The sequence below is a fragment of the Seriola aureovittata genome, chromosome 8, assembly GCF_021018895.1.
Source record: "Seriola aureovittata isolate HTS-2021-v1 ecotype China chromosome 8, ASM2101889v1, whole genome shotgun sequence".
Classification (NCBI taxonomy): domain Eukaryota; kingdom Metazoa; phylum Chordata; class Actinopteri; order Carangiformes; family Carangidae; genus Seriola; species Seriola aureovittata.
This window is the reverse complement of record NC_079371.1, coordinates 15,115,112-15,138,948: the sequence shown is the minus strand read 5'-3', so window position 1 is coordinate 15,138,948 and position 23,837 is coordinate 15,115,112. Positions and strand designations below refer to the sequence as shown.

The 23,837-nt window shown below is 41.1% G+C and overlaps 1 protein-coding gene across 1 annotated transcript; it reads right to left on the bottom strand.

Moving 5' to 3' along the window:
- Window positions 1-984: 984 nt before the first annotated feature.
- Window positions 985-23,691, bottom strand: LOC130173984 (protein diaphanous homolog 1). The gene is made up of 11 exons (XM_056383568.1): window positions 23,676-23,691; window positions 20,523-20,690; window positions 20,254-20,348; window positions 19,121-19,222; window positions 18,489-18,728; window positions 17,715-17,844; window positions 17,314-17,437; window positions 16,982-17,147; window positions 16,349-16,481; window positions 11,914-12,003; window positions 985-3,560 (listed from the first exon to the last, which is right to left on the bottom strand). Exons 1-11 carry the CDS (start codon window positions 23,689-23,691, stop codon window positions 3,376-3,378), a joined length of 1,449 nt encoding a protein of 482 aa, XP_056239543.1. The 3' UTR covers window positions 985-3,375.
- Between the last annotated feature and the right edge of the window lie 146 nt (window positions 23,692-23,837).

Genomic DNA, 23,837 nt, shown 5'->3' with positions numbered 1-23,837 from the left:
TGTAATTCTGTACAAATTACAGTACTATTTAATTCTGAGCTCAGAGTGAGAAGTGGTTCTGAATTTATTGTAGTGATTGAAAACAGACAAAAGGATGTGAACAGTCAGATATTTAGTGCAGCAGAGACTTTGGGGCTGATTTTTCATAAAAACTGCTCCAAAGAATGAGCAGAACCCATGATCAGATAAAGATAGAAACTTCAAATCACCTCTAGAACAATCCAAACAAATGTGTGCAACTTTTGTGTTGAAATTTTCTTTCTTTATTATGGTTTGCAGTGCTTTTATCCATAAAATTAGGAAAAAATCAGGTGCCTTTTTTTTTTTTTATGGGCTATTAACCCCTAGTACGCTGTACTGAAGTCTTTATTGAGTGACATATATTATTACCTGAGGTTATGCTGATTCTGAATATATGTAGCACTTCGTGAAACCTTGGTGAAGATTTTATTAGGAAAAACACAAAGGTATGAAAAAACAAAAGTCTAATTGTGGGCATGAAGGCAGAAGAGGAGGTGGTTAGAAGAGGAAGAACAGAAAAAGAGAGAGGGGGCCACATGATGAAAAACAGCATAAGGCATAACCACTCTCTATCTCTCACACACACACAAACACACTGGTAATTGGCCTTAGTCAGGGATCATGTTGAACACTGGCGATCAATGTTGGAAAATGTCTCTGGAAACCCTGGAGCCATGGAAAAGCCTGGAATTTCTCTGTAAAAATAACTAATTCCACTGTTTATTCATTCTGCTGCTGTCTTTTGGCAATAAAATTATAGTTTCGCAGAGTGCAGTGACTATCTGGTATTTTACTGCACAATGTGTTTACATGAGAGAGAGGGAAGGAAGGAGGGGGAGGAGAGAGAGAGAGAGGGAGAGAGAGGTATGGAGAAATATGCAGGAATTTACTTTGGCAAAAACACAGGGATACAGCTGAGCTGAAAAATACACACACACACATCAACAGATGTAAACACTGATCAAAGATTAATGAAATCAGATCAATTTATTTAAGACATTTTAACAGTTCTGTGCAGCAAACAGAATGACCATGTGCATTATTCTGTGTACATAGAGAAATCTGAGAAAAAAATTGTCACAATTCAAATACATTAAAATAATCAATTGTAAAAATCCACATAGAAAACACTCTCTTAAAAAAGACGTTATGAGCAAAAGGAATGACTCAAATAAAAAAACAAAAAACAGCTAACATTCCAGTGATGTTCTGATATTCTCTCTCCTTAATGTTGGACAGCTGGTATCTGGTACACACAGTCACCTGGCACTGTCCACTTGTAGAGATGGGCAGAAGGATGAAACAGGAATTGTGTCTGTGGTTTAAATACAGCTACAACATATTTTGTGCTTCAGAGTGGGCACAGCACCTAATTATTTTAAGTGTTACTGGATTAAACTGAGGCAGCAGCACTTGATCAGAACAAGGAATTTCTACACCTACTGTTCTTAAAGAACCTCATTTGTTGTTATGTTGTTTAAGTGCCAGTTCCTCAACATCCAAAGGCGCTCAATTTTTTATGTTAGATGTCATGTGATTGCTGGTGTTGTTGAGAAAAAAAATCTGTTATTTTATAAAGACCACTAAAGTCCCCCCAGTGGTTTTTGGATCCTGACGCTGGCTGGATATCAGGGCAAAGGTGCACGCTACAGTATTGTGTTTGCATAGGAATAAATATTGCATGGAGCAGCTGACATCACCTCTCAGGACTCCTGTCAGATATTACACCACAACATCATGGCAACATGTTTGCTGATGGCTACTGAATACCAACAAAGGCAAGGCCAGACATTCAGCAACTACTGCTGCAGTTCAGTGGGAGGGGAAGCAGGTGAAAACACACACACACACACAGACAACTGAACACACACACACACACACACACACACACACACACACACACACACACACACACACACACACACACACACACACACACACACACACACACACACACACACACACACACACACACACACACACACACACACACACACACACACACACACACACAGACAACTGAACAAACACATACTTGTCTCAGCAGTTTTTGGGCAGTTTTCCAGTGTGCTACATCCTCAGCAGAAAGACCACAAAGCTGTTTATGAAACCTAACATTTATGACAGCATAGTCGGTACCATACAGTAATTACAGATGGCAACACACACTCAAACCTACATGCACAAACACACACAAATTTAGGGAGTCGATTGCGCACACAAAACTAAATATAGGTGGCTTACTGCACACACACACACACACACACTGACATTCTCATACACAGAAACACACAGGCATGTAAACTGCTCAGGCCAGCTTTTGTATGGAAACACCCTTTTAAAATGCAAAGTTTCTTTTTTGGTTTAACTGACTGTGAAAGAACTTTCTCTTCCCATCTAACTATACTTCCCTCTGGGGTTTATGAGAGTGTTCATGTTCATGGATGAAAGAAGGTTTTCTTCATGTAACTGTTATAGGCATGTGTGGCATTACAGCGTAGACAAGTTTATGTAAATTATCCTCATTTTTATGTGATATGTAACTGATGCATGCAAACAAGTGAACTAAATCCCCTCTCATTAAACAAACAACACACTGAAACACCCAGGTGATGACTGCTCCACACATCACCCCAGTGCAAACTGTGACTGGACAAAACCTGGAGGTGAAATGACAAGACTGGATTTCTACTGGTTGGCACTTTTTTCAATAATACAGCAAAAATGATTAACATTTACACAGTATATTAGACAGTTACATACAGTATATTAGACAGATATAACACAATAAGTTCTATAGATTAAAAAAAAAAAAGCGCAAAGTGATCATGGCTGAAACATCCAGAGAAACCTATGAAGCTGTTGTAGGATGTGCCTAATTCCAGACGTTCCAAAGTTAAATTTAGAATTTGGAAATAACCGCAAAATAAAGGGTGGCTCCCTCCTGAGTAAGTCTTTGGAATTCCTCAAGATGCCCGCTCGTGAAAGACAAGTGAATTCAGTGATGCAGAAATACAGAGAACAGAAACAGACAAGAATACGTTAACAGATATGTGCACATGGTGAACAAAGCAATTAACATTTTTATATGACTGGCAAACATCCAAATGTTAATGAGGGACATTCGAGAGTTGAGTTGAGAGCCCCGCCTTCATCCTCTACCTCTCTCAGTCCTCACAGAAGACACAGTCAGTGCTACCCTAAAAGATGGTCCTGTTAAGACAAAGGTCAGAAGAACACAGGCCTTTTTTCACTAAGATAATCTCAGATTGATATTGGCCCCTGGAATGTCTAAGAAATTTACCTGCGTTGGGATATCACTGACTCTGAGTAAAAACTTTCTGCCTGCTCTGCCTAATTAGAACGAGAGGGAGCAACCTCCAGTAATTCCTCCAATGACTCTGCCCCCTCTAGTTTAGCCTCCTCTTTCTCATCTGACTTCTTCTTTGCGGGCAGTTTACTTGATGAAGGCGTGTCCTCCTGCATCAACTCTTTGGCCAGGATGTTGGTCACTGCATGACCAGCTCGTCGGTGGTTGGCTGAGAAAGAGAAAGTCAGGGTGAGTGAGATAAAGAAATAAAGACATGATAATAAATTACATGCTGTGTTTTTTTTTAATCACAACAAGTCCATACACATATGTCATTGCATGCCGTGAAGTGACATATCGGATGTACGTGCGTAAAAGACGTGTAAAAACACGTCGGTTAGCCATACAACACGTCAGCAGCCAGATACTGAACATTTGTCACTGCAAATATGAAGAGACAACCAGTTTGATTAGTTAACCCGACTATGGGGCTGCACACAGTCACAAGTGTAAGCATCTGAGAACATTATAGGCATGTGTTTTGAATGATAAAACACAAAATTAATGCTCCCTTTCTTTCCAACATACATCCAACATACATGCATTAGAAAGACACACACACAAATGACTGAGTAAGGTGGCTGTGTTTGGATTAGAGTGATATCTGAAGCAGCTCTCTGCTAATGATCATGATCTTAAAGTGGAAAAAATGAAGAAAAGAAGAACGAAAAACAGATGAGATGAAGAAATGGAGATGGTGAGTGTGTAAAAGCAAGGAGGGAAGGAAGGGGGAAGACGGAGGGTTAGACAACAGGAGAGGAGCGCGATGATTCATGCTGTGGGAGGATTAAAGAGGCAGGGATGAATGAAAATGAGACAAACATGGATGGAGAGGCTGGGTGAGAGGAGGAATGAGCCGTGAGGTAAGTAGTAAAATAGATCAGAGGGAAACAGTGGATGCAGTGAGGACAAATAAGAGATGCACAGGGACGGACAGAGAAACACAACAAGTGTGACAGATTGTGCCCTGAGGATGCTGTCATTTTTATCCTACCTGCTTACTCAGTTAGTTCCTCTCCTCCTCTTCCCACGCACACGCGCACACACACACACACACCATCAGCCTTGACTTTACCTCTCCTTCCCTCCCTCTATCCTTTACCACTGTGTGGGAGGACAGCTGTGCAGCAGCGGCCATTTTGAATAATATAGGTCAGTGGGAGATTGTGTTTGTGTGTTTGCTGTTATTTTATGCCTGGTGTAAGTCAACAGCTCTTCACTCTCAAAGCAAAGGATGCTATGAATAAAACGTTAACATTATCAGTACAGGACACAGTTGTTATCATGATTACACACATTGATGTAACGTGTTCCTGCGCTACTGATGAAGACAACAAAAAAACAAACCAATCCATCAACGTCATGATGCAAACCAATAGAAATACACATGCAAATGAACCATGGTAACACAAACAGCACAGCAAGACTTGTCACATGGTTCTGATGGAGCAAAAAAAAAAAAAAAAAAAAAAGACAAACAAACACAGACACAGTTACCGAGCAGGTCTCCAGAACTAGCTGTGACAAAGACACAATTGAGTCTGGGGAGAAATAGGAGAAGGAGGATTTGGAGATTTAGAGTCAAGCCTCAGCTGGACTGATCAGCAGACAGCTGGGGTGTCAAACTATCACCTCACACACTTTCCTATGAGACGCACAGATTTCTCCCCATCATAAACACCAATACATGGGAACACTTTCTCTCTTTCTCAGGCTCCTCTCACATACATCCCTCATATCTATTTTTGTCCTGTTCCAAAGCTCCTCTCCCTGCCTCATAAACTTATTAATTAGAAATTATGTAAATGACCCAAAAAAAGGGAGGAAGAGTGTGTGTCAGTGTGGGTGTTACTCTACTTGTATGTGTACTGTGCCGAGCTTGTCCTAAAAAAAAAAAAAAAATCGAACCCGCAGAGAAAAGCTCTTCAAAGGCTGTCAAACCATCTTCTCTCCTCTCTTATCCTCCTCCACTCCCTCTTGAGGGAGAAAACAGAGAAGAGGATAAGAGTCAGGATCAGAGGGTTGCAGCATTGGAAACAGCATGGGAACAGGATGAATTTATACAGAAACCTGCATATTAAAGTAATGTGAGGAAAATTCTGAGCAAATGTCTTTCTATATTTAAATATAGTTAAAATACAGCAACTCAAGCAACCTCAAGAGTAAATTATACATCACCAAATATAGAAGTTTAACTCTGCACATGATTTTTTACATTACATAGGTAATGCATGAATCAAAGAAAAACTAAAATCTGTTTTAAGGATAAGGCTGGTACAATCTTGCACCTTGAAGCTTTCAGATGAGATTGACAATAAAAATATTCTATTGTCCTGATCAATGAGATTGTGATTTGATTCAATCATTTATAGGGCCTCTTGCAAGCCTCCTAACTTGGTAGAAGTGCAGTAAAAAAATCACTGGAGCACTCCTTTAACACGTGGCACTACAAACATAGGAAATTCTCAGCATTCATGTTGTATCCACAAACTAGCTCTGATGTCGACTAAATGATCCACGCACTTGGCATGAAGCCTGGTGGTTGCAGCAGCAGGAAACAAGACGTCGGGACTCACAACAAAGGTCTGTTTACTGGTGGGCATGAGATTGAATGAGTGTGTTTGCACACTGAGGGGCACATCAGAGGCACAAAGAGTGTCGTGAAAAGATCATCTGTAACACATTACACTCCAGGAGACTCAATAATGATTGCCTGATGAGGGAAAGAACGCTTTGTTGTACAGTATATGTGTGCGGCCCTTATGAGTGGAAAAGACAAAAACAAGGAGAAAGTGAGGCGAGTTTGCAGACAAACAAGTATAGTGTAGTTCGCAATGAGAGGGTACCAAGAACTAGTTCAGTGGATACAGAGAATGCTCACCACTTCCCTGATCACAGATTATACCAGCCACCCCCCCCCTTACCTAATGCAAGTGACATCTGCATGGTGTGATATCACTGTATGACAAGGAAGCAGCCATCTTTATGCCCTCGGTCTATTGTACAGAAGCTGCAGCAAAGCCACAGTCACATGACAACATGGTAACAGTGCCACGACTAGCATGGTGGTGTATTTGCAGATGTAGGCTGGACCTCCATCATTGTCTCCAGCTTAGAGACACATACCGCCCTCCTCAGGCTGCACCAGGTAACACACTGCTGCTCTGCACTAGAGGACTGTGGGAAAGAGTGACGTCATCCAGCATCACTAGTGGCTTGTGTCTCTGGGTCAGTATTAAACATGCATTTTATGGCAGTGAATAGGCTCAACTGGTGCATATATGTGGTTTGCTGGCCTGTGTCTCAGCGGGTGTTAAGTATGCATGTGACATCACCACTGCTACAATAAAGGTTTGACTGATGAGTGCTCTCCTATTGGTCTAAATTGTCTGAACTGTGTGTGCCTGTGTGTGTGTGAACATCTGTGAATATCTGTGAATCCCCTGCACATTTCTTTGCAGGGGATCTTTTTTTCTTTTTTTGTAAGAGCAGACTGTCTGCAGAGCCAGCGTGTGCCTCTATTGTTGCCATCCCCTTTATCTCCGTGTCTCTGTTGTGATTGGTGCTTTGTCAACTAGTTCCTACTGTGATTGGCTGATCTAGCAAAGGTCAGGACCCAGCAGATGGGTCTATAGTGAGAGTTTAGATGCATCATTCCTCCACTTAAATTGCTTTGAGAACACATACAAACAAATTAGCCTTATGTAGCCAAACTGTATTCATGCAAAAAGACATCGACAGACCTTTAGCTAACAATCTAAAGCTGAAAGCAGTATGATGGTGTTTAGAACATGATGTGCCTGTTTGGGTGTATGTATTGGTATGCATGTATTGGTATGCAAACATCGATGTGTGTCTTTGTATTGGCATGTGAACATCTGGTTTGTGTGCATTTTGTCTGTATGTGCCTAAAGGGGGGGTGGGGGCCAGACAGACGGAGGGTAGACAGCTGAGGATCCCCCATGCAGTCTATTTATTCTATACAACCAGCACAAACACACACACAGTGAACTGAGGTACAGGTCAAAGGTGAGAGCCTCGGCAGCCTCGTGGCTTTCCATTCAGTCGCACTGCTGTGATACAATGAGCATGACAACACACTCGATAGGCCCTCAGTAGTCCTGTAACACTGAGTTGGTGACGTCTGCAGTCAGCACAGCTGTGAGGGGAGGAAACAAAGAGGAGCGCAAAGGAGGGACACACTTCATGTAATGAAGACCATGACATGCACAATGGCAATCACTAGCTCCAAAGACAAAAATGTAACCCTCAACGTGACTCATTGATTTTCCACAAACCTTATCCATATTATCCCTAATATAATGACATATAATGTAACAGAATGTAATGTAATATATTAAAGTACCTAAAATGACTCATTAGGTTTTAATATGTGTGTAACAGGGAGAGAGATTCATTATAACATACTGTAAAGAGGTGGTCATTTTTTCAAGTCATGAGCCAAAGTAAAGTCATTTACTAGTGTTAGTCAAGCAAGTCTCGAGTCGTCAAATTTGTGACTTCAGTCTGACTTGGGTCAAGTTGTGTGCATAATTTAGCATTTTATTAGCAAATAACAAATTTGCCCACCCTGTGATCAGCTCTGTCTTAGCCACAGCCAATACTGCCTGAAGACAGTTCCTTTCCAGCCATAAAAAGTGACTGACAGTAAAAAAAGGGTGAATGAGTTTTGACAGATTTGATAGGGCTGTCATATAGAAGCATTTTATACTGCATCTCTTTGATTCTTAGAGATAGATTATTATAGAGTCACATTGTAATTATAACGAAAGTGTGCTCCAGTAACCCCACCAATATGGTAACTCACAAAGTCTCCTTCATTATGCTTTTGCAGCCTAGTTTGGTATCACTACTTTTGTTTCTGTTATTTCTAACTTAAAAGTTATTGAATATTTAATGAGAGAAAGTCTCAGTGATAACAATGGGAATTTGATTAAGTAGTATAATCTGTTTGAAATCAGTTTGTGCATTTTTCCCATAACTGGCAGTCTAAGGAATGTTTGCTGCCAAATGAGTTGTGTTAGAGGAATGACAAAAAAACTGTGAAAGGTAACTCACTATGGATTATAGATGAGACATACTGTACAAACTTCACTGGTGTTTAGACTATATATGAGGATTAGTAGATACTTTTTCACATTTGGGATAAGTCTTGTGAATGCTTTATTACATTTAATTAGGGGTGGGCGATATGGCAAAAATATCATATCACGATTTTTTAAAAATAAAATCACGATTTCGATTTTATCACGATCTTAAATTGGAAAAAGAAAAACATACAATTTAGACCAAAGAACCTTTCTTAACAGATTTTATTTCAAATAGTCGCAGTTTTGCCTGCATGTGCAAACAACGTAAAGTTTAAGGTAAACAACAACAACATTCTAATAAAGTGCTGTCTTGCAAAAGTTGTAACAGAAAGTAAAGTCGTGTTACCAGCCGACGTGCGAACGGTTTCTGTGCAAACTTTGCAAATTACATTTGCTTGCGCTTGATCAGTTGCGGAAAATCCATATAATGGAGGTGACATTTTTTTTTTTTTTAGCGACCAACTCCGTTTGGCTTTCAGCCCTCGCTCTCTATGTGCTACCGCTACACACACAAAAAGGAGGCGGGTAGGAAAGCGCGTCACTGCCCGTAATTTACTATGATTGGTCGGTCAAGGTTGACGACGTCAATACGTCTGCGGCGTCGGTGCATCAGCATAGAACTGCAATTTATAGAATGTGCCCTAGACGATCCCACGATCTCTGCAGTTAGAAAGATCGTCTTCACGTTGTAATCCTTCACGATCTAATATCGTCATATCGCCCACCCCTACATTTAATACTTATACCCCACATGTATTATAAAGTATTTTGTTTAAAAAATGGGAAATTAACACTACCATTATTCCCAATTAATACTGCAATTACCTTAAATTCAAACCTAATTAACATACGAATTGCCTTTAAAAGGTGCAACACAAATAAACCTGCCTTGCACTAACATGATGAGATGATGAAACCACAGCTGTGGTTCCTATCCACTGTTCTGCCTTGTATGGAGAGCATTTTATGGATGTATTATACATTATGGCGCAAAGAATAAAAATACTGTCCATGTATAAATGAGCTGGATAGAGCAGTGTTTTTAGCCTGCTGCCCGAGGCCTCAGTGGTGCCAGATATGTATCAGTTGTTCCAAAGTCAGGATGTGCCTCCTCCTACTTCATCTCCACTAAATTAAGACATCTGACTCAACCAACCAGACAAACATGCACACACACACAAACATAAAGACACCCTCCTATTGTGTGGGTGAAAGACTTTAGGCCCTTCCTGGCTGTAAGAAGCAAAGTGAGTAACTGGTGAAGGAGCAGTCTTTTCTTCATCAGTGAAGAAAATATAAATACAGCATGGCTTCACAACCTCCACATGAGCCATGGAAAACCCTGAATTGGGCAAAAGAAAACAAAATGACAAGACTGTGGAACAGAGGAGACCAGGAGGAGGTACTGAGCAGAGACTATGATACATCCAGCCACTTATACTTTCCTACCACAGACAAGTATGCGTAGGGAGGAAGGCTCGCTCTCCCTTTCTGTCTCTCACACATATGTTCAGGTATTTCCTGTTAGGAGTGTGAGGTGGCCACACAGTATTATGGGTGACTGACTGAGCCCTCAAGTGGGCCCCATTCTTACTCAAACAGTGCTCCTTCCTCCCCTCCCTCTTTTCCCTCCATATCGTCCTCTCACTGTTGTCTCAGTCACTCTAGAGGTGCTGAGCCTGAGCTGTTCGTTATTAAGAACTGTTTAATGCCCTCAGAGATAGTCTCTGTCACAACCACTGTTTTACTGTATTATAAGTCCATTTAGAAAGAAAGAAAGAACGAACGAATGAAAGAAAGCAGTCTACCCTCTGGTTCTGAGCTATTCCACTCTGGATCACCACTTCACATCTGGCTTCTATTGAGGGAGGGATTGGGTTGCACACACTCTTCCCCAACCTCTCTTATGTGTGAATACTCAACCCACACATGTGCATGTGAATAAACACACACACACACACACACACACACACCCGCGCGCACACACACACGCGCACACACACACGCGCGCACACACGCACACACACGCGCACACACACACACACACACACACACACACACACACACACACACACACACACACACACACACACACACACACACAGGCTCTCTCTCTTGCTCTATCAATTAATGGCACTGGACACTTTCCCACTCACATGGTTGCACATGAGTTTCCTAACACCAGGAATCATGTTACAAAGTTATTATTCGAACAACTTACATTTTCATTTGCATGGTATTGCCTGGCAAAATATCCACAAAATGTGCTACACATACAGTTTAAAAAGAAAAGGGAGAGAGAAAAATACTCTAGTATCCAATTAGCGAATATGACAGGATTGGGGAGCAGGACAGACAGCAGATAAAGTACCTAACCACATTACTGGTCTCTCTATGAGCTTACAAACAGAACTACATGGCCTGAATGAAAATCAATACAGAATAGAGCTGTGCGCAGGAGGATGTTCTCACACACAGGACATGGACTTCTGGCTGGCCCAGTAATGAGAAAAACAGTGTTCCAATTTTTTGTTCCACAATAAAATGGAAAGTTGAATGATTATAATACTATATATTTTATACTACTTTATATTACTACTATAAAACCATGTGAAACAGCTTTCTACTACTTCTTAGTGCAAGTGCACATTGGTTTCAAGTTTTTCAGATCACACTTGTGTAACTTGCCATTATTGACCTCCCAACTAGTTGCAATGTTACAGAATTGTGCTCATATGTGCAAGTTTTGCAACTCTCCCTCATCAGTGGATGAATTTGAAAAATGCCTGATATACAGTGAGAAACTTCAAAGTGAAGTAACAAAAGGGAAAGCATATTTTTGAGTGGAGGGGGACTTTAATGATTCAGATTTTCTTCATATTTTAGCCAGTAGTTCATACATGTTTCATCTATTTCTCACTCAGTGATCTCACTTCCTTAAACTTTCTACCCACACTCTAGTTTATCTTCCTTGGTTATATTTCTCTATATTTTACTATTCCGCAACCACACCCTCACCTGTTGCTCCTCTCTTAAGTATCTTGCTGCCCACACCCACCCTTGGCACCCTCCCTCTTCTTTTGTTGTTATGCCAGCCATTTGTTGAATTGACTTTGGGGCATGGCAACTATGGCCAGAGAATACTACCACAACCCACAGTCTCTGAGCCATGCAACAGATGGAACAGAGACAGGAATACAAACAAACCTGTTGTTGTGTGCTGACAGAAACATAGAGACAGTGAGGAACATGGACCAAATGAGTCTCATATGCTACATGTGTTTCAGTATAGAATGAATACCACAAACGTGCGTGAAAGGAAACTGAAATCTGTAAATCAACTAAGACATGACACTTTGAAACATCTACACATTTTTGTGAAGATTTACAGTCCTGCTTGTGTATGTGTACCTGCTTGCCGGGGTCCTCTCTTTCTCCTGAAAGCAGCGCCGGACTGCAGCGCCTCCAACAGGCCATCCATGATACCAGTTTCATCATCCTCTGTAAACACACGAGCAAAACATAATATCAGCAATGTGTCAGCAAAAACTAGAGGAAATCAACATGTGGAGGCGGATTTAAACTTTTATTTATGTCTCACACACACACACACACACACACACACACACACACACATGCACAGAACCCGCTTTTCACAACCATGTTATTTTAAATCAATACCCTACCTCGAAATATACAGACATTTTCTTTCCCAACAACATTGCAGTAATTGGTGGTTTTGCAAAACCCTCCTCCTATTGCTGCTCCTCTCAGACACGCCGGGATACATGTGGGCAGGGGGGTTATTTACCAGCCACATGGCCACTTTGGCAAATTAGCTGTATTAACCCAAATAGGCAGTGACCTAGCTCAGCTACTGTCACTGCTAGGGGCTAAACACTGAACTTTCAGGGAGATAACCTCTACAACACAAACACACCCTTATTGGAAAGACACACCCACTGACACCAAACCTGCACATAAACTCATTAGATCAAAACACTGCAAAATGAGTAATTACAGCTTACAGTTAGAATGTATTGACTGGAAAGGACCCTTTTATCTTTGTTTGTGTACAGGCACAGTTTGTATGGGTGGTCTCATGGTGTGTTTGTTTACATCCACATTCTCTGCACAGTTTCAGTGGCTGGTGGCCTTAAATCACAGAAGGGGGGGCCAAACCAAAGGGGTGCGCTCCATGGCAATGCTGCTGTGTGTACATGTGTGTGAGTGTTGTCATGATTGTTTTGTGGGCAGGATTTAGTGGCACAGCTCTGCGCTCAGGCAGATGGTTTTAATTATTTCTATTGGAACCTGAAAAGAGAGGGGTCTGGAAAAGGGGGCAGTGGGGCTGGGGGTTAAAGGTTTATGTCATCACCTCCCACCCCCCCCCCCAACACAAACACACATACGCACATAACTCTGCTCTCACACACACACACACACACACACACACACACACACTATTTAATCCTGCAGTAAGCCATGAAGCAGATGGCCAGTGGTCTCGCCTGTCACGTCAGAGAAAGTCTCTCTCATACACTCCCCAAGCCTTGCAAAGCTCACATACACCCCTCAATGTCCATGTCCTGGAACTGCACAGACAGTTCAAAATGATGTAGGCCACGTTTTTCTCCTTCCGGGGAAACACATCTGGCACATTTCCACTTACACTAATCACATGGTTGGCTTTAACCACTGGTGGAAGCACAGAGACACACAAACCTATTTGTGAAAATGCACTAAAGGCAGTAGAGGGACCACACAATGACCTAGTGTGTTTAAAACAGGCTTATTGTTGACTGAGTGAACTTCCAACTAAAACTAGACAGTCCTGGGGCCTGTATACTCTGTAACATTGTACATACTGCTCATAGTGTTTCCATGTGAGTGTGGCCTTGGGAAACACCATTTTATGAAGCCATATATAAGTCTTCTTTCATCAAAGAAAAGTTTTACAATATTTGGTTTGTTAGCAATTAGTAACAGTGCTAATAATGGGGGAAAAACACACTTGTTGGGTTTAGTCCCTTAATGATAATCATGTGCTTTTGCCAATTCATGATTTTCCTATGGAATAGATTTATGGTTAATGGTTTATTATTGACAGTCTAAACAAAATCAATATTGAACTGGCCTCAAAACAGGGGTAAAGTCAGGCTCAGTACAACAATGCAGCACAAGCATGCGTACAGCATACAAACAGGATGATATTGCCTGAAGCAACAAAGAACATAAGACGGATTAATTAGTGTAATAGCATTAGATCATGAGCTTTTGAAGATGTCTCTTTGGATCCGATCTACATTGGAATGTGCACACACACTAACACTTCCTGTCTGACATGCATGCGCGCACGCACGCACGCACGCACGCACGCACGCACGCACGCACGCACGCACACACACACACACACACACACACACACACACAAAGAGGGAGGACAGCATCTTGTGTGGAGCAACAGCATCCCTAGTGGTTGTTCACACAATAAAAAATTAGGTCACAAATGGAGAAATTCACATAGAGAGGTGGGATAACAAGGATTGAAAAAAAAAAAACAGAGGAAAAAGTAAAGAGCAGGACAAAGATGGACAGTGTTCAAATGAGTTGAGGACAGATTTTCCATTTTCCTAATGTGTCATTATTGTGCCTCTCCTTCACAGTCACCTGGAGTGAGACATCAGGCTACCCAAGCTTATCCCATCTGATCCCCTCTCTCACCCTGTGCCTTTCTCCTCTCTTCCTCTAACCTCCTTTTCCAAGAGACAACAACACAGTCTAATCCCCAAGACAGCATCTGCTGCCCTACTCCCCTCCTTCTCTTACCCTCCCCCACACTACTCCCTCACTTGCTCTTTGAGTGGAGCACGAGCACTCCTAGTGGCAGTTCCCATACCAGCAACTGTATGGGTGTGTAAACCAGACATGCACACACCCTTTGCCACATGCATAAAAACACAGCCTCACACAATCTTTTACAGACAGTACTGACACCTAGCTGTAGAAATAAGGAATAGTTGGTTTCCAAGCAGCTTTGGCATATGTCCAATGTACGACAAGCAGGGATGGATTTTTCATTAAAGAGTATTTATCAGGTCAAATTAGAGCAAAGTTCTTACTTAAACCACAGATGGTGAATGTGGACTTTTGGGTGTGCCAGTCTGGTATGCTGAATCTCGAACTTCCATGTTTCACAAGAGTCTAACAATGTGAATAAAAGCACTTAATTCTCAAAAGATGAGATAATAATAATCTACAAAGACTCAAAGAAGGATAAGTTATTCACAACAACTATCATCACATGCTGAGCACATGTGAGGCTCCTCTGAATGAGCGTCTGTCTGTCTGGCTCACAGAGGAATGACAAGGCCACAAACTGCAAACACACACTGACCTTCCAGGGTTTAACCAACAACTGAGATATTATGTTTACACATTCAGAGAGTTCATGAGATAGTAAGGGTATGTGAGTAGAACAGTAGGTGATAGAAAGGAAAAAAGGGAACAGAGAAGACTGTCAGCGTGCGAAAGACTAGCTGCTGAAAACAACCATTGTGTAATAGCCATACAGTATGAGGGTTATAAACAAATGCAGAACAAAGACCAGGTGTGTGTATGCCGGATTTGTGTGTTGTTGAATTTAAATAGGGGGGTGTTGAATGACTCCGGGCAGGGGCAGTCAAATATGCCACCTGTATGTAAATGATCTTTAGCCCACTAATGCACATACACATCTTTGAAGCACTATTATGTTCTGTTCATGCATGCCTCTAGAGACTGAACATGAAACCTGACTACTAGCTTTCTACCACAAAATGTCTACTCCATACTTTTAAGACCGAGACACAATATTCCAAGCAAAGTGCTGTTTCTTTAAGTGCCCTTTAAATGAACGACAGACACAGGGGGAGGGAAAGGAAAAAAAGAAGAGGGAGTGATGGAAGAAAAGTAAGGAGAGGAGAGCAGAAGCCAGCTGGAACATGGAGCACTAGGAGAAAGGCCAGAAAGAGAAAGAGTTTTTCTAAAAGAGGTTCGCAAAACAGACACGCACACACACACACACACACACACACACTCACACACACAGACACACTTTGGCCAACACAATTTTTCTCTAACACAAAGGCAAAGCAAAACAGACACATTCACAAGAAAGAGACAGTAATTTTGTCACACACATACACACACAAATACACAGAGTGCACTGAGGCTGTAGCAAATTTTGACTGTGGAGTCCCAGGAGAACCCGACTAGAGCCAAAGAGAGGAGGAATGTACTGAAACTAGGTCACAGTCTCAGAGAGGGGGGAAAAAAGTGCCTGAGCATAAATGTGTGTCTACAAGGCAAGATTTGGGTTTTAACTCTATGTATACGGGGATGAGAATGTTTGAATTTCTGTGTGTTACATAGGACAATATACTGCTAGCATTTTTCAGAGTAAAACAGCATCTCATAGAGGGGAGGAAACATGTTTTTGGTGATAAAGAGATTTAGGCTTCCTTTGAGTTCTCTTTTATAGAAGCAAATCCCCTTTTCACCAGAGGGGTGGAGAGTTCCTTGTATACATCCTCCTTGCCCTCACTTTCTGTGGCGCTTTGTTGATACTTGCTTACTTCAAAACACGGGTCATCAACATTAGATTAACTCTGGTCTGCAAATACTGATGGGTTGCTCTTTCACACACACATATACACAAAGACACACACACAAATATTCCACAGAACTGTGGACTCTGACTGCCCCCAACTGGAATCTGAGGGAAATACAAAGTGAAAGATGTGGAGTGTGTTCCTCTCTCTTTCAGTCACATGCAGGTAAACAGATATGATCCAGCAATTGTGACCTGCGTTGATGTCAAGGAGCTGGTTCCTCTTGAGTTTCTCCTCCTTCTCCTTCTCTGCTTTTTCCTTCGCCAGCTTGGCCCTCTTGATCTTCTCTTCAGTTTCCTTCCTCTTCTGATTCTCCTTCACTGCTTGCTGGTGAGGCGAGTAAGAGAGAAGGAGAAAACATTAGTTGGTGTGGGGGCAAATATAGTGTTAGTGTGGATAACTAATATTAAGTTGAAAGTGACTCTTTGAACACAAATTCAGACAGATGTAAGACGGATCTGTTGGATGTCTTTGTATGTAAACAAAACTTCAAAACCAGTGCATGGTGGTTATCAACGATAACTGGTAAAACAAGTTACTTCCTGCAGGAACCCTCCCAAATGGCACATTTAAACCTGATGTATAAACTCATAATATAATGGAGTCTCTCTCTCTCTCATTATTATGTCAATACATAATACTGGTTTGACATTTGTCTTTCATCTTTCATCTACCAATTTTTTTCTAACTCCTGTGTATGTCTTTGTGCTGTATGCGTAACATTGTTTTTTGAGGGTGGTCAGGAAAGACTGAAAACCACACCACTCCTCTTTTTGAATAATATCAGACATGAGTTTGTTCATTCACATGCATAAACAGTCACACACCTGGAACATGTTTTTAAAGGTGTTGAGGTCCCCGAAGAATTCCTCTACAGAAATTTTTTTCGGGTCAAAGACAAAATAGTCTCCAAGGTCAGTATATTGCTTCTCCATATTCTTATGCATAAGATCCAGCTTCTCATACTGCTCATGGGCACTGATCACAAAACTGTGGAGACTTGGTGTTAAGGAACATAGAAACAAAATCTCTGTATCTTAACAAGACATAAAAATGATAAGCTATGAGAAAGTCTATGAATTGAATCTTTATACAAACATACTCTTTCCAGCAACTGCTGAACAATTGTATTAAATAGGTAACTGAATAAGAGGATATGGACATCTTCTCTGCAAACAGGTCCTTGTCATTTTGTGGAGGAGGGAAGGTTTCCAGATCCTTCTCAAGGTTCTTGATCTGACGGCCCATCAGCTCTAGGTTCTTCTGAATTGTCTCTGCAGAAACTGCGGGGGGCATGAGGGAAACATTGACGATATTGAGCGCCTTCATACTTTGCATCCACCCACATACATAACTTATACATACATAACTTAGAATATGTGCTTTTTTTCATATGACTAAAAGTGTTGCTGTGAATAAGGGAAGGGCATATCAGTATGCAATGCCACCAGCTGACGCAGTGGGAGCATGTTGTATCAACAAGAGTGTAAAGAGTGATCATAAGGTATGATGCTCTGTTGGGAAAGAAATGTATACAGGTCAGTTAGACGTCCCGTGTACCTCGGCTGGCCTTTTCCACATGGATGAGCTCATCTGGAAAGCTCATAATCTCAGGATACTGCTCCTGGCACACATCAGCCAGGAAATGGAGAAGTGTCTGCTTCAGATCAGCTGATTTGGTGTCACGCAGCTGATTGGAAGAAGAACTGATTAAAAAAGGGTAGACTGAAAAGGTAATTATTCGCAAGTTATTCAATGTCTGCATGTGATGTTAGTGTTTCACACTTAGTGGAAATGGACATGTGAGTAAGATTGTAGGTTTCCAAAATTCCAGCATTTATACACTTTTGTCTGTGTGTCCATATTGCCAATTCTACATTATAGAATAAGATGAAAAAAGATTAGAATAAATACATTATAGATATAACTGCTGTTGCACTAACTTTGTGTAGTATTAACTGTATTGATGAAGAAATTGTGGGAGCATCAGTACATGTGTATATCTGTGTTACATATACACTACATACAGAACCTAAAGCTAATATTGAACAGGCATAGGGCATTTCTGTAGACCTCCTCTTGTCAATCAACTATCATGGAAGAACATGGCATGGGAACAGATTCTGTTTTTGTTGAATATGAGAATCAGATACAAATTATTGAAAAGGTGAAAGCTTTACTCTTTTGGGGACCATTTCACATTATGTATTGTATGTCAGCATATCCACACTTGACCTCCAAGAAGTACTCAGCATGTAATACTAAATGCTGTTCTAGCGAAATCATTCTGTTTGTTTGTGTATGCGTGTAGTATGTCTACGCCTAATACCATACCTTGCACAGGTATGATACGGAGAAGCCGAATGCTTTTCCATTGCGAGAACCAGAGTTCATGAAGTTCCCAACAAGAAGGATGATCTGCAGCAGCTTGGAGAAGGTCTCGCTTTGCCTGAGCTCCTCGCAGGCTGCTGTCACAGAAACCACATCTGGCTTAATGTTGTTGAGCTGCTCCTCAAACTGCAGCTTGAACAGGATGGCCTGAAGCCGTGGCATCAGTCGCTTCACGCTGGACATCTGGAGAGAGAAAAGAGGGTGAGGGATTTGACATCCATTCCTGGTATGTTTGTTGCCACATAGATTGTGTGTGTGTCAGTGAGTGTGTGTGAGTGAAGGGGATTTCATCCATTACTCACATCTTCCACAGTTGAACAATGGAGTCTTTGTTTAACAGCATGAGGATTTTCTATGTCTAATATCTTGACAATTGTATAACTCTATCTCACCATTTCAACATTTTTTATGCCTCATTAGCCATCACACTGATTTCCCTGCTATATTTGTTGTTAAGTCATGTCCAAGTCAGCAGGGAATGAAAACTATATCTATTAAAAAAACAACAAATAAAGAAGAATTGTTCGTCTGTTTGTGCGTGTTTTTTTTTTCATTTTGTGTGTGTCAGTTCTCACCACTACTCCAAACTGTTCGGCTTCAGCCAAGTCATCATATTCATCCTTCATCTCTCCCAGGACACTCAGTTGCTCTGGTGCTGGCAGTTGTTTGACCAGGTTCTAAAAGAGAGAATATACATGACTAACAGGATATGGAGACACTTATGTTTGTGCCACTTATATGTGTCACAAACTACTCCTTGAACAAGACACTGGTCTACACAAAATACAAAGACAGACAGATTGACCCTTGAAAGAAAACTTCTCTTGGTTACTGAGCAGCAACCTTGAAGTTGGCAGAGATTCAATGTCTTGCTGAAGGACACATGAAAAGGCAGGAGAATACTTGTTGGGCACTTAGCTCCCTGTAAATTGGTATATTGGTAGGAGTATTTGGCTGCTACAGGGCTCCAGTCAGACAGCACAGAATAAACAGTGGATATAAGACATTTACTTATCAACTTTTAGAGTGTTGGTTATATACATTACATAGTGGTATAGTATTTGGAACAAACACAAATAAACAAATACATCAATAAACGACTGTGTACTTTGGAATATTAACAACCAATATAACTAAATGCATTCAAAGGGCGTAGAAGTGAAATTATATCTCCTCCCTTATACAACAGTAATCAATTACCTATCTCCATTACGACTACATTAGCACCAAGCAATTAAATCCTGTTATCTATATACACACAATGATATGATGAGCTACCTGCAATAGCCACTTTCCTAAACTCCACAGCAATGCAGGCTCATGAGCCGGTTAATTATAATGTTGAAATAAACTTTTTGTGCATTAACAATGATAACATAGAATCAACTACATAATGTAATGAAAGAAATACAATGGGACAAGCTAATTATTTCTGCTGCCTTGGTGATGAAGCAGAATGGAGAAAAAAAAACTATGTTAAGTGCCACTCTCTCATAACCACAATAACATCCCTGAACCTTGAGGATTCTCAACAATACTATAAGGTCAATACACTGTCCTCCTTCTCATTATTTTCACATTTTATTCCACAAATAAATATATATATATAATATATATAAATAAAACTGATCCACTCTTTAAGGCAACATGGAGAAATATCATGAGGAAACTTTGTGTACAGACACCAAGGCATATCTGAGCTCAGTACCTGAGCCATGGATTCCGATAGGATCTTCTCATTGACCTCCAGGATGGCATTCTTGATCTCTTCATAAGGGAGACGGAATGATCCCAGGAAAATTGCTGCATGAGCAAACACAATTGACAGCACTTAGTAAAGTTCAATTGGGATTCAGTTGGACATGCTTTATTGCTGACATTTCAATTAAGGAGTTCACTAAATGCACTTGAAGAGCCAAGCCATTGGTATGGGGGTATCAAGGTTTCAAACATGTAAACTTCTGCTAGTGGACTTACAGAGGTTCTGTGAAGTCTTGGAGTCAAGAATCTTCAGCTCCTTCACCTTCTTCTTCTGCGGCTGCTTCTTGTCATCTCCTCCATCCTGCTCCTTTTTGGCTGGAGAGGTAGACAAAGAAATTGGGAGGGGGATGGTAATATACAGAGAAGGACAGAAGAAAGAGGAGACTTTGTTAGAGATCACACTTCTTGGTAACGTTCTTAATGCAAGATGACTAGTACTGCTGGATATGAATAGAAATAATGTTGGAAAGAAGGCCAGTAGTGAAATCAGTGGGTTCTGTAAAACAGAAGTAGATTAGAGGGGTAGACAGAGGGCCTATATGATGGCTATAAAAACCGACAGACTTGCCATGGCCTTCACTTTTTTCACTCTCTCCTAACTGTATGGTGTCATGGAGGTGTTAGGTTTATTGTATCAGTGACCTGGGGTAAGACTGAGCTACTATGAAATGGCTATAACACTGGGGGAAAGATGTCCCTGGTGCGTGTAGGTCTGGTAAATATGATCGGACATTTGTTAGCTGAAGGCTTTTAAAGTTTGCTGTCAGCTTACACACATGTATGTATGTGTATACAGTAAATTCTATTGTGTGCGCGCACACACGCACGCACGCACGCACGCACGCACGCACACACACACACACACACACACACACACACACACACACACACACACACACACACACACACACTTGACAGAAACACTTCACATTAACTTGCTCTGACAAGGTCAGGATTGTGACTGTAAGGATGTGTCAGTGTGTGGGGGTGAATGTGCACTAGATGAGAATTGGGAGTGAAAGGTGAACAAGCACATGGGTTTGACCACATAACAGCCCACTGTACAGAGGCACATCAGACCTAAGGTCAGCTGAGAACTGGATGTCACAGTTGCTCACTTGCTTTAGCCAATATTATCCAACCACTCTTACTCAATTTAACATCCATCTGAAAATGAAGCACAAATAATGTATGTCATGCTTAGCGCTAAAATCATTAGTAGATCAACAATGACATCAATAACAACAACAAAATTAACCATTTAGTTACAAGGTATGTATACCAAACATTTTCTGGTTATAGCTTCTGAAATGTGAGGAGTTTCTTTTGTTTCTATTATAAATGAAATGCCTTTTCAGGTGTGGATCAAAGTAATTTTGAGAGACTGGGGTAAAGCCCTAGGAATATGTCTCAGTCTAAAAACCACAGCTATACCTGTCCACAAAGTTTTAAAAATCCTATAGGAAACAAACCATTTCTCATCCCTTTGCACAATGTCTGTATGGCAAAAAGTACAATAAACACTGGAGCATGTTCATCTCTCCTGCATACCTCTGTTCCTCTTTCTCTTTAGGTTTTTCTTAATCTCTATGCAAGACTTTTTCTTTGCTTGTCTCTCTGCGGCCTTGTCCTTGTGTTATCTTTGTAAAAACCAGACAGGAACAGGAAACAAGAATTACTGTCTGGAAAAAAGCCAGCAACAATGCTGGTACAGCATCTAAAGTATGAGTATGCGGAGTCTCTTTGTCACTTTCTGTCTGAAACACACAGACAAACAATATGAATCAAAATAGGCCCTGCGTGCTGAGCGGCCCACCTGTTTCCACTGCCTTCCACTGACCTCATGTAATGACATCAGACACTACAATTAAGTGGCTATATGACCTGAAACTGCTGTTACCACTATAAAATAATGACGACAGACTTACTTTAACTTACTAAATTTAACAGTGTTACTAATGTCTGCTGTCCATCCTTACTGTCCACGAGATTCACCCCCAGCTCTTTGTATTTATGGCCTTTTTTTTTTATTTGTCAGTCATTCAACCATCTTTTCCCACAATCCATCCACACTCAACTGCAGTTTGTTAGATTAGTGCGAAATAGTCTCAACACTAAGTATTCTCCAAGCAGTCACAGAGACAGCAACTGCAGCATAACATCTCATTCATCCATCTGTCCATCCTTCATATGTCCAGTCAAACAGTGTTTTGTCTTGATGTGAGAGGCCAATCAGTCTGACAGTCTGTTCTCTACAGTCTAGGCCTCTTAATGAGCTCCTCATCTCTCCATTTAGCCGTTCATTTAGAACACACACGTACACACAAAACGGTCAGTCAGTGGACTGTGGCCTCAATAAGTCCCATTGTTTCACTCAGTGTCAGCCTCAGCTTTATGAAACTCCCCTCTCAGAATCAACCATCACTTGTGTCTAAAGTCTGACTTCAACTTAACTACAGGTTGACTCAAACTTTAGAGAAAACTGACCTGTTTGAACTCTGTACTTCTACCGTTTGCATATAATTACTGTTATATCAGTGTAATCAGCCATGTGTATCACTACCATGAATCAATAATCCTATTGTGTGCTCAACGCTCCAGCCATAGTCCCTGCTGAGAGCAGGAAACCATAGCAGGAAGTCAACCATTACACACACACAGGATAGGAAACTCCATCAGGACATCTGAGAGGAAACAACATAAATATCTTCGCACAAACACATAAACACAGCTAAAGGTTAGGAAAAAGACTCAAAGGAAGTGACTTGCATCCACAAATAAACATCTCAAGACAGAGACACAAAGAGACTGTGATAATGACATAAAATAATTCACTTCTTGAAGATAGTGTCATCTAGATAATAAGGGAACCTCTAATACCTCTAAAGATAATAGTGAAAGAAATAAATACATCTAAGACTAACTATAGTAATATCAGTAAAAGCTTAAACCCCTTAACACCCTGGATACACAAACAGATACGCACATGGAGACTTGTACAATGACAGATACTTGCTACAGTGCAGATGAATACTTTATCTGGATAGTATATAATCTGAACAAATGACAATCCAGTAAGACTGGGACTTAGTGACCTAGTGCCGGCATCATGTCACTAGGTCAGTGCGAGTGCGTGTGTGTACCTCAGAGAGATGGAGAACTGGTGAGGGAGCATGTGTGTTCGTGTGTGTGTACATCCGTCCTATAATAGCTACAGAGCCAGCTGCGCTCCAGCCAATGGGATCAGGCTTAGCTATGTTGACATCATGGCTGATTCATAAAATGGGGTCTGGTGTTCAGATTGTAAAATGGCTGCTCCGTGGTTTCCACATGCACAGCCAGCTTATTCCATTTATGAGCCGATGGCACCTCTAGTGGTGGCCATGGCGCATTGCACCATGTTAAACTTAGTCATTGCTGGGGAGGATAGGAGATGACAGAGGCAGAACACATGTGAATAGACACACACCGACACACACACACACAAATAATACTCAAGCACATACGAACACACTTTTGGAGTGCTGACAT

Excerpts from the sequence above, each read along its gene's own strand:
- LOC130173984 (XM_056383568.1), bottom strand. Across the intron at positions 17,148-17,313 it reads CTGTTTGCAGAGAAGATGTC|CAGTTTTGTGATCAGTGCCC; the intron begins CATATCCTCTTA and ends ACCAAGTCTCCA. Across the intron at positions 12,004-16,348 it reads GCTCCTTGACATCAACGCAG|AGGATGATGAAACTGGTATC; the intron begins GTCACAATTGCT and ends GTGTGTTTACAG.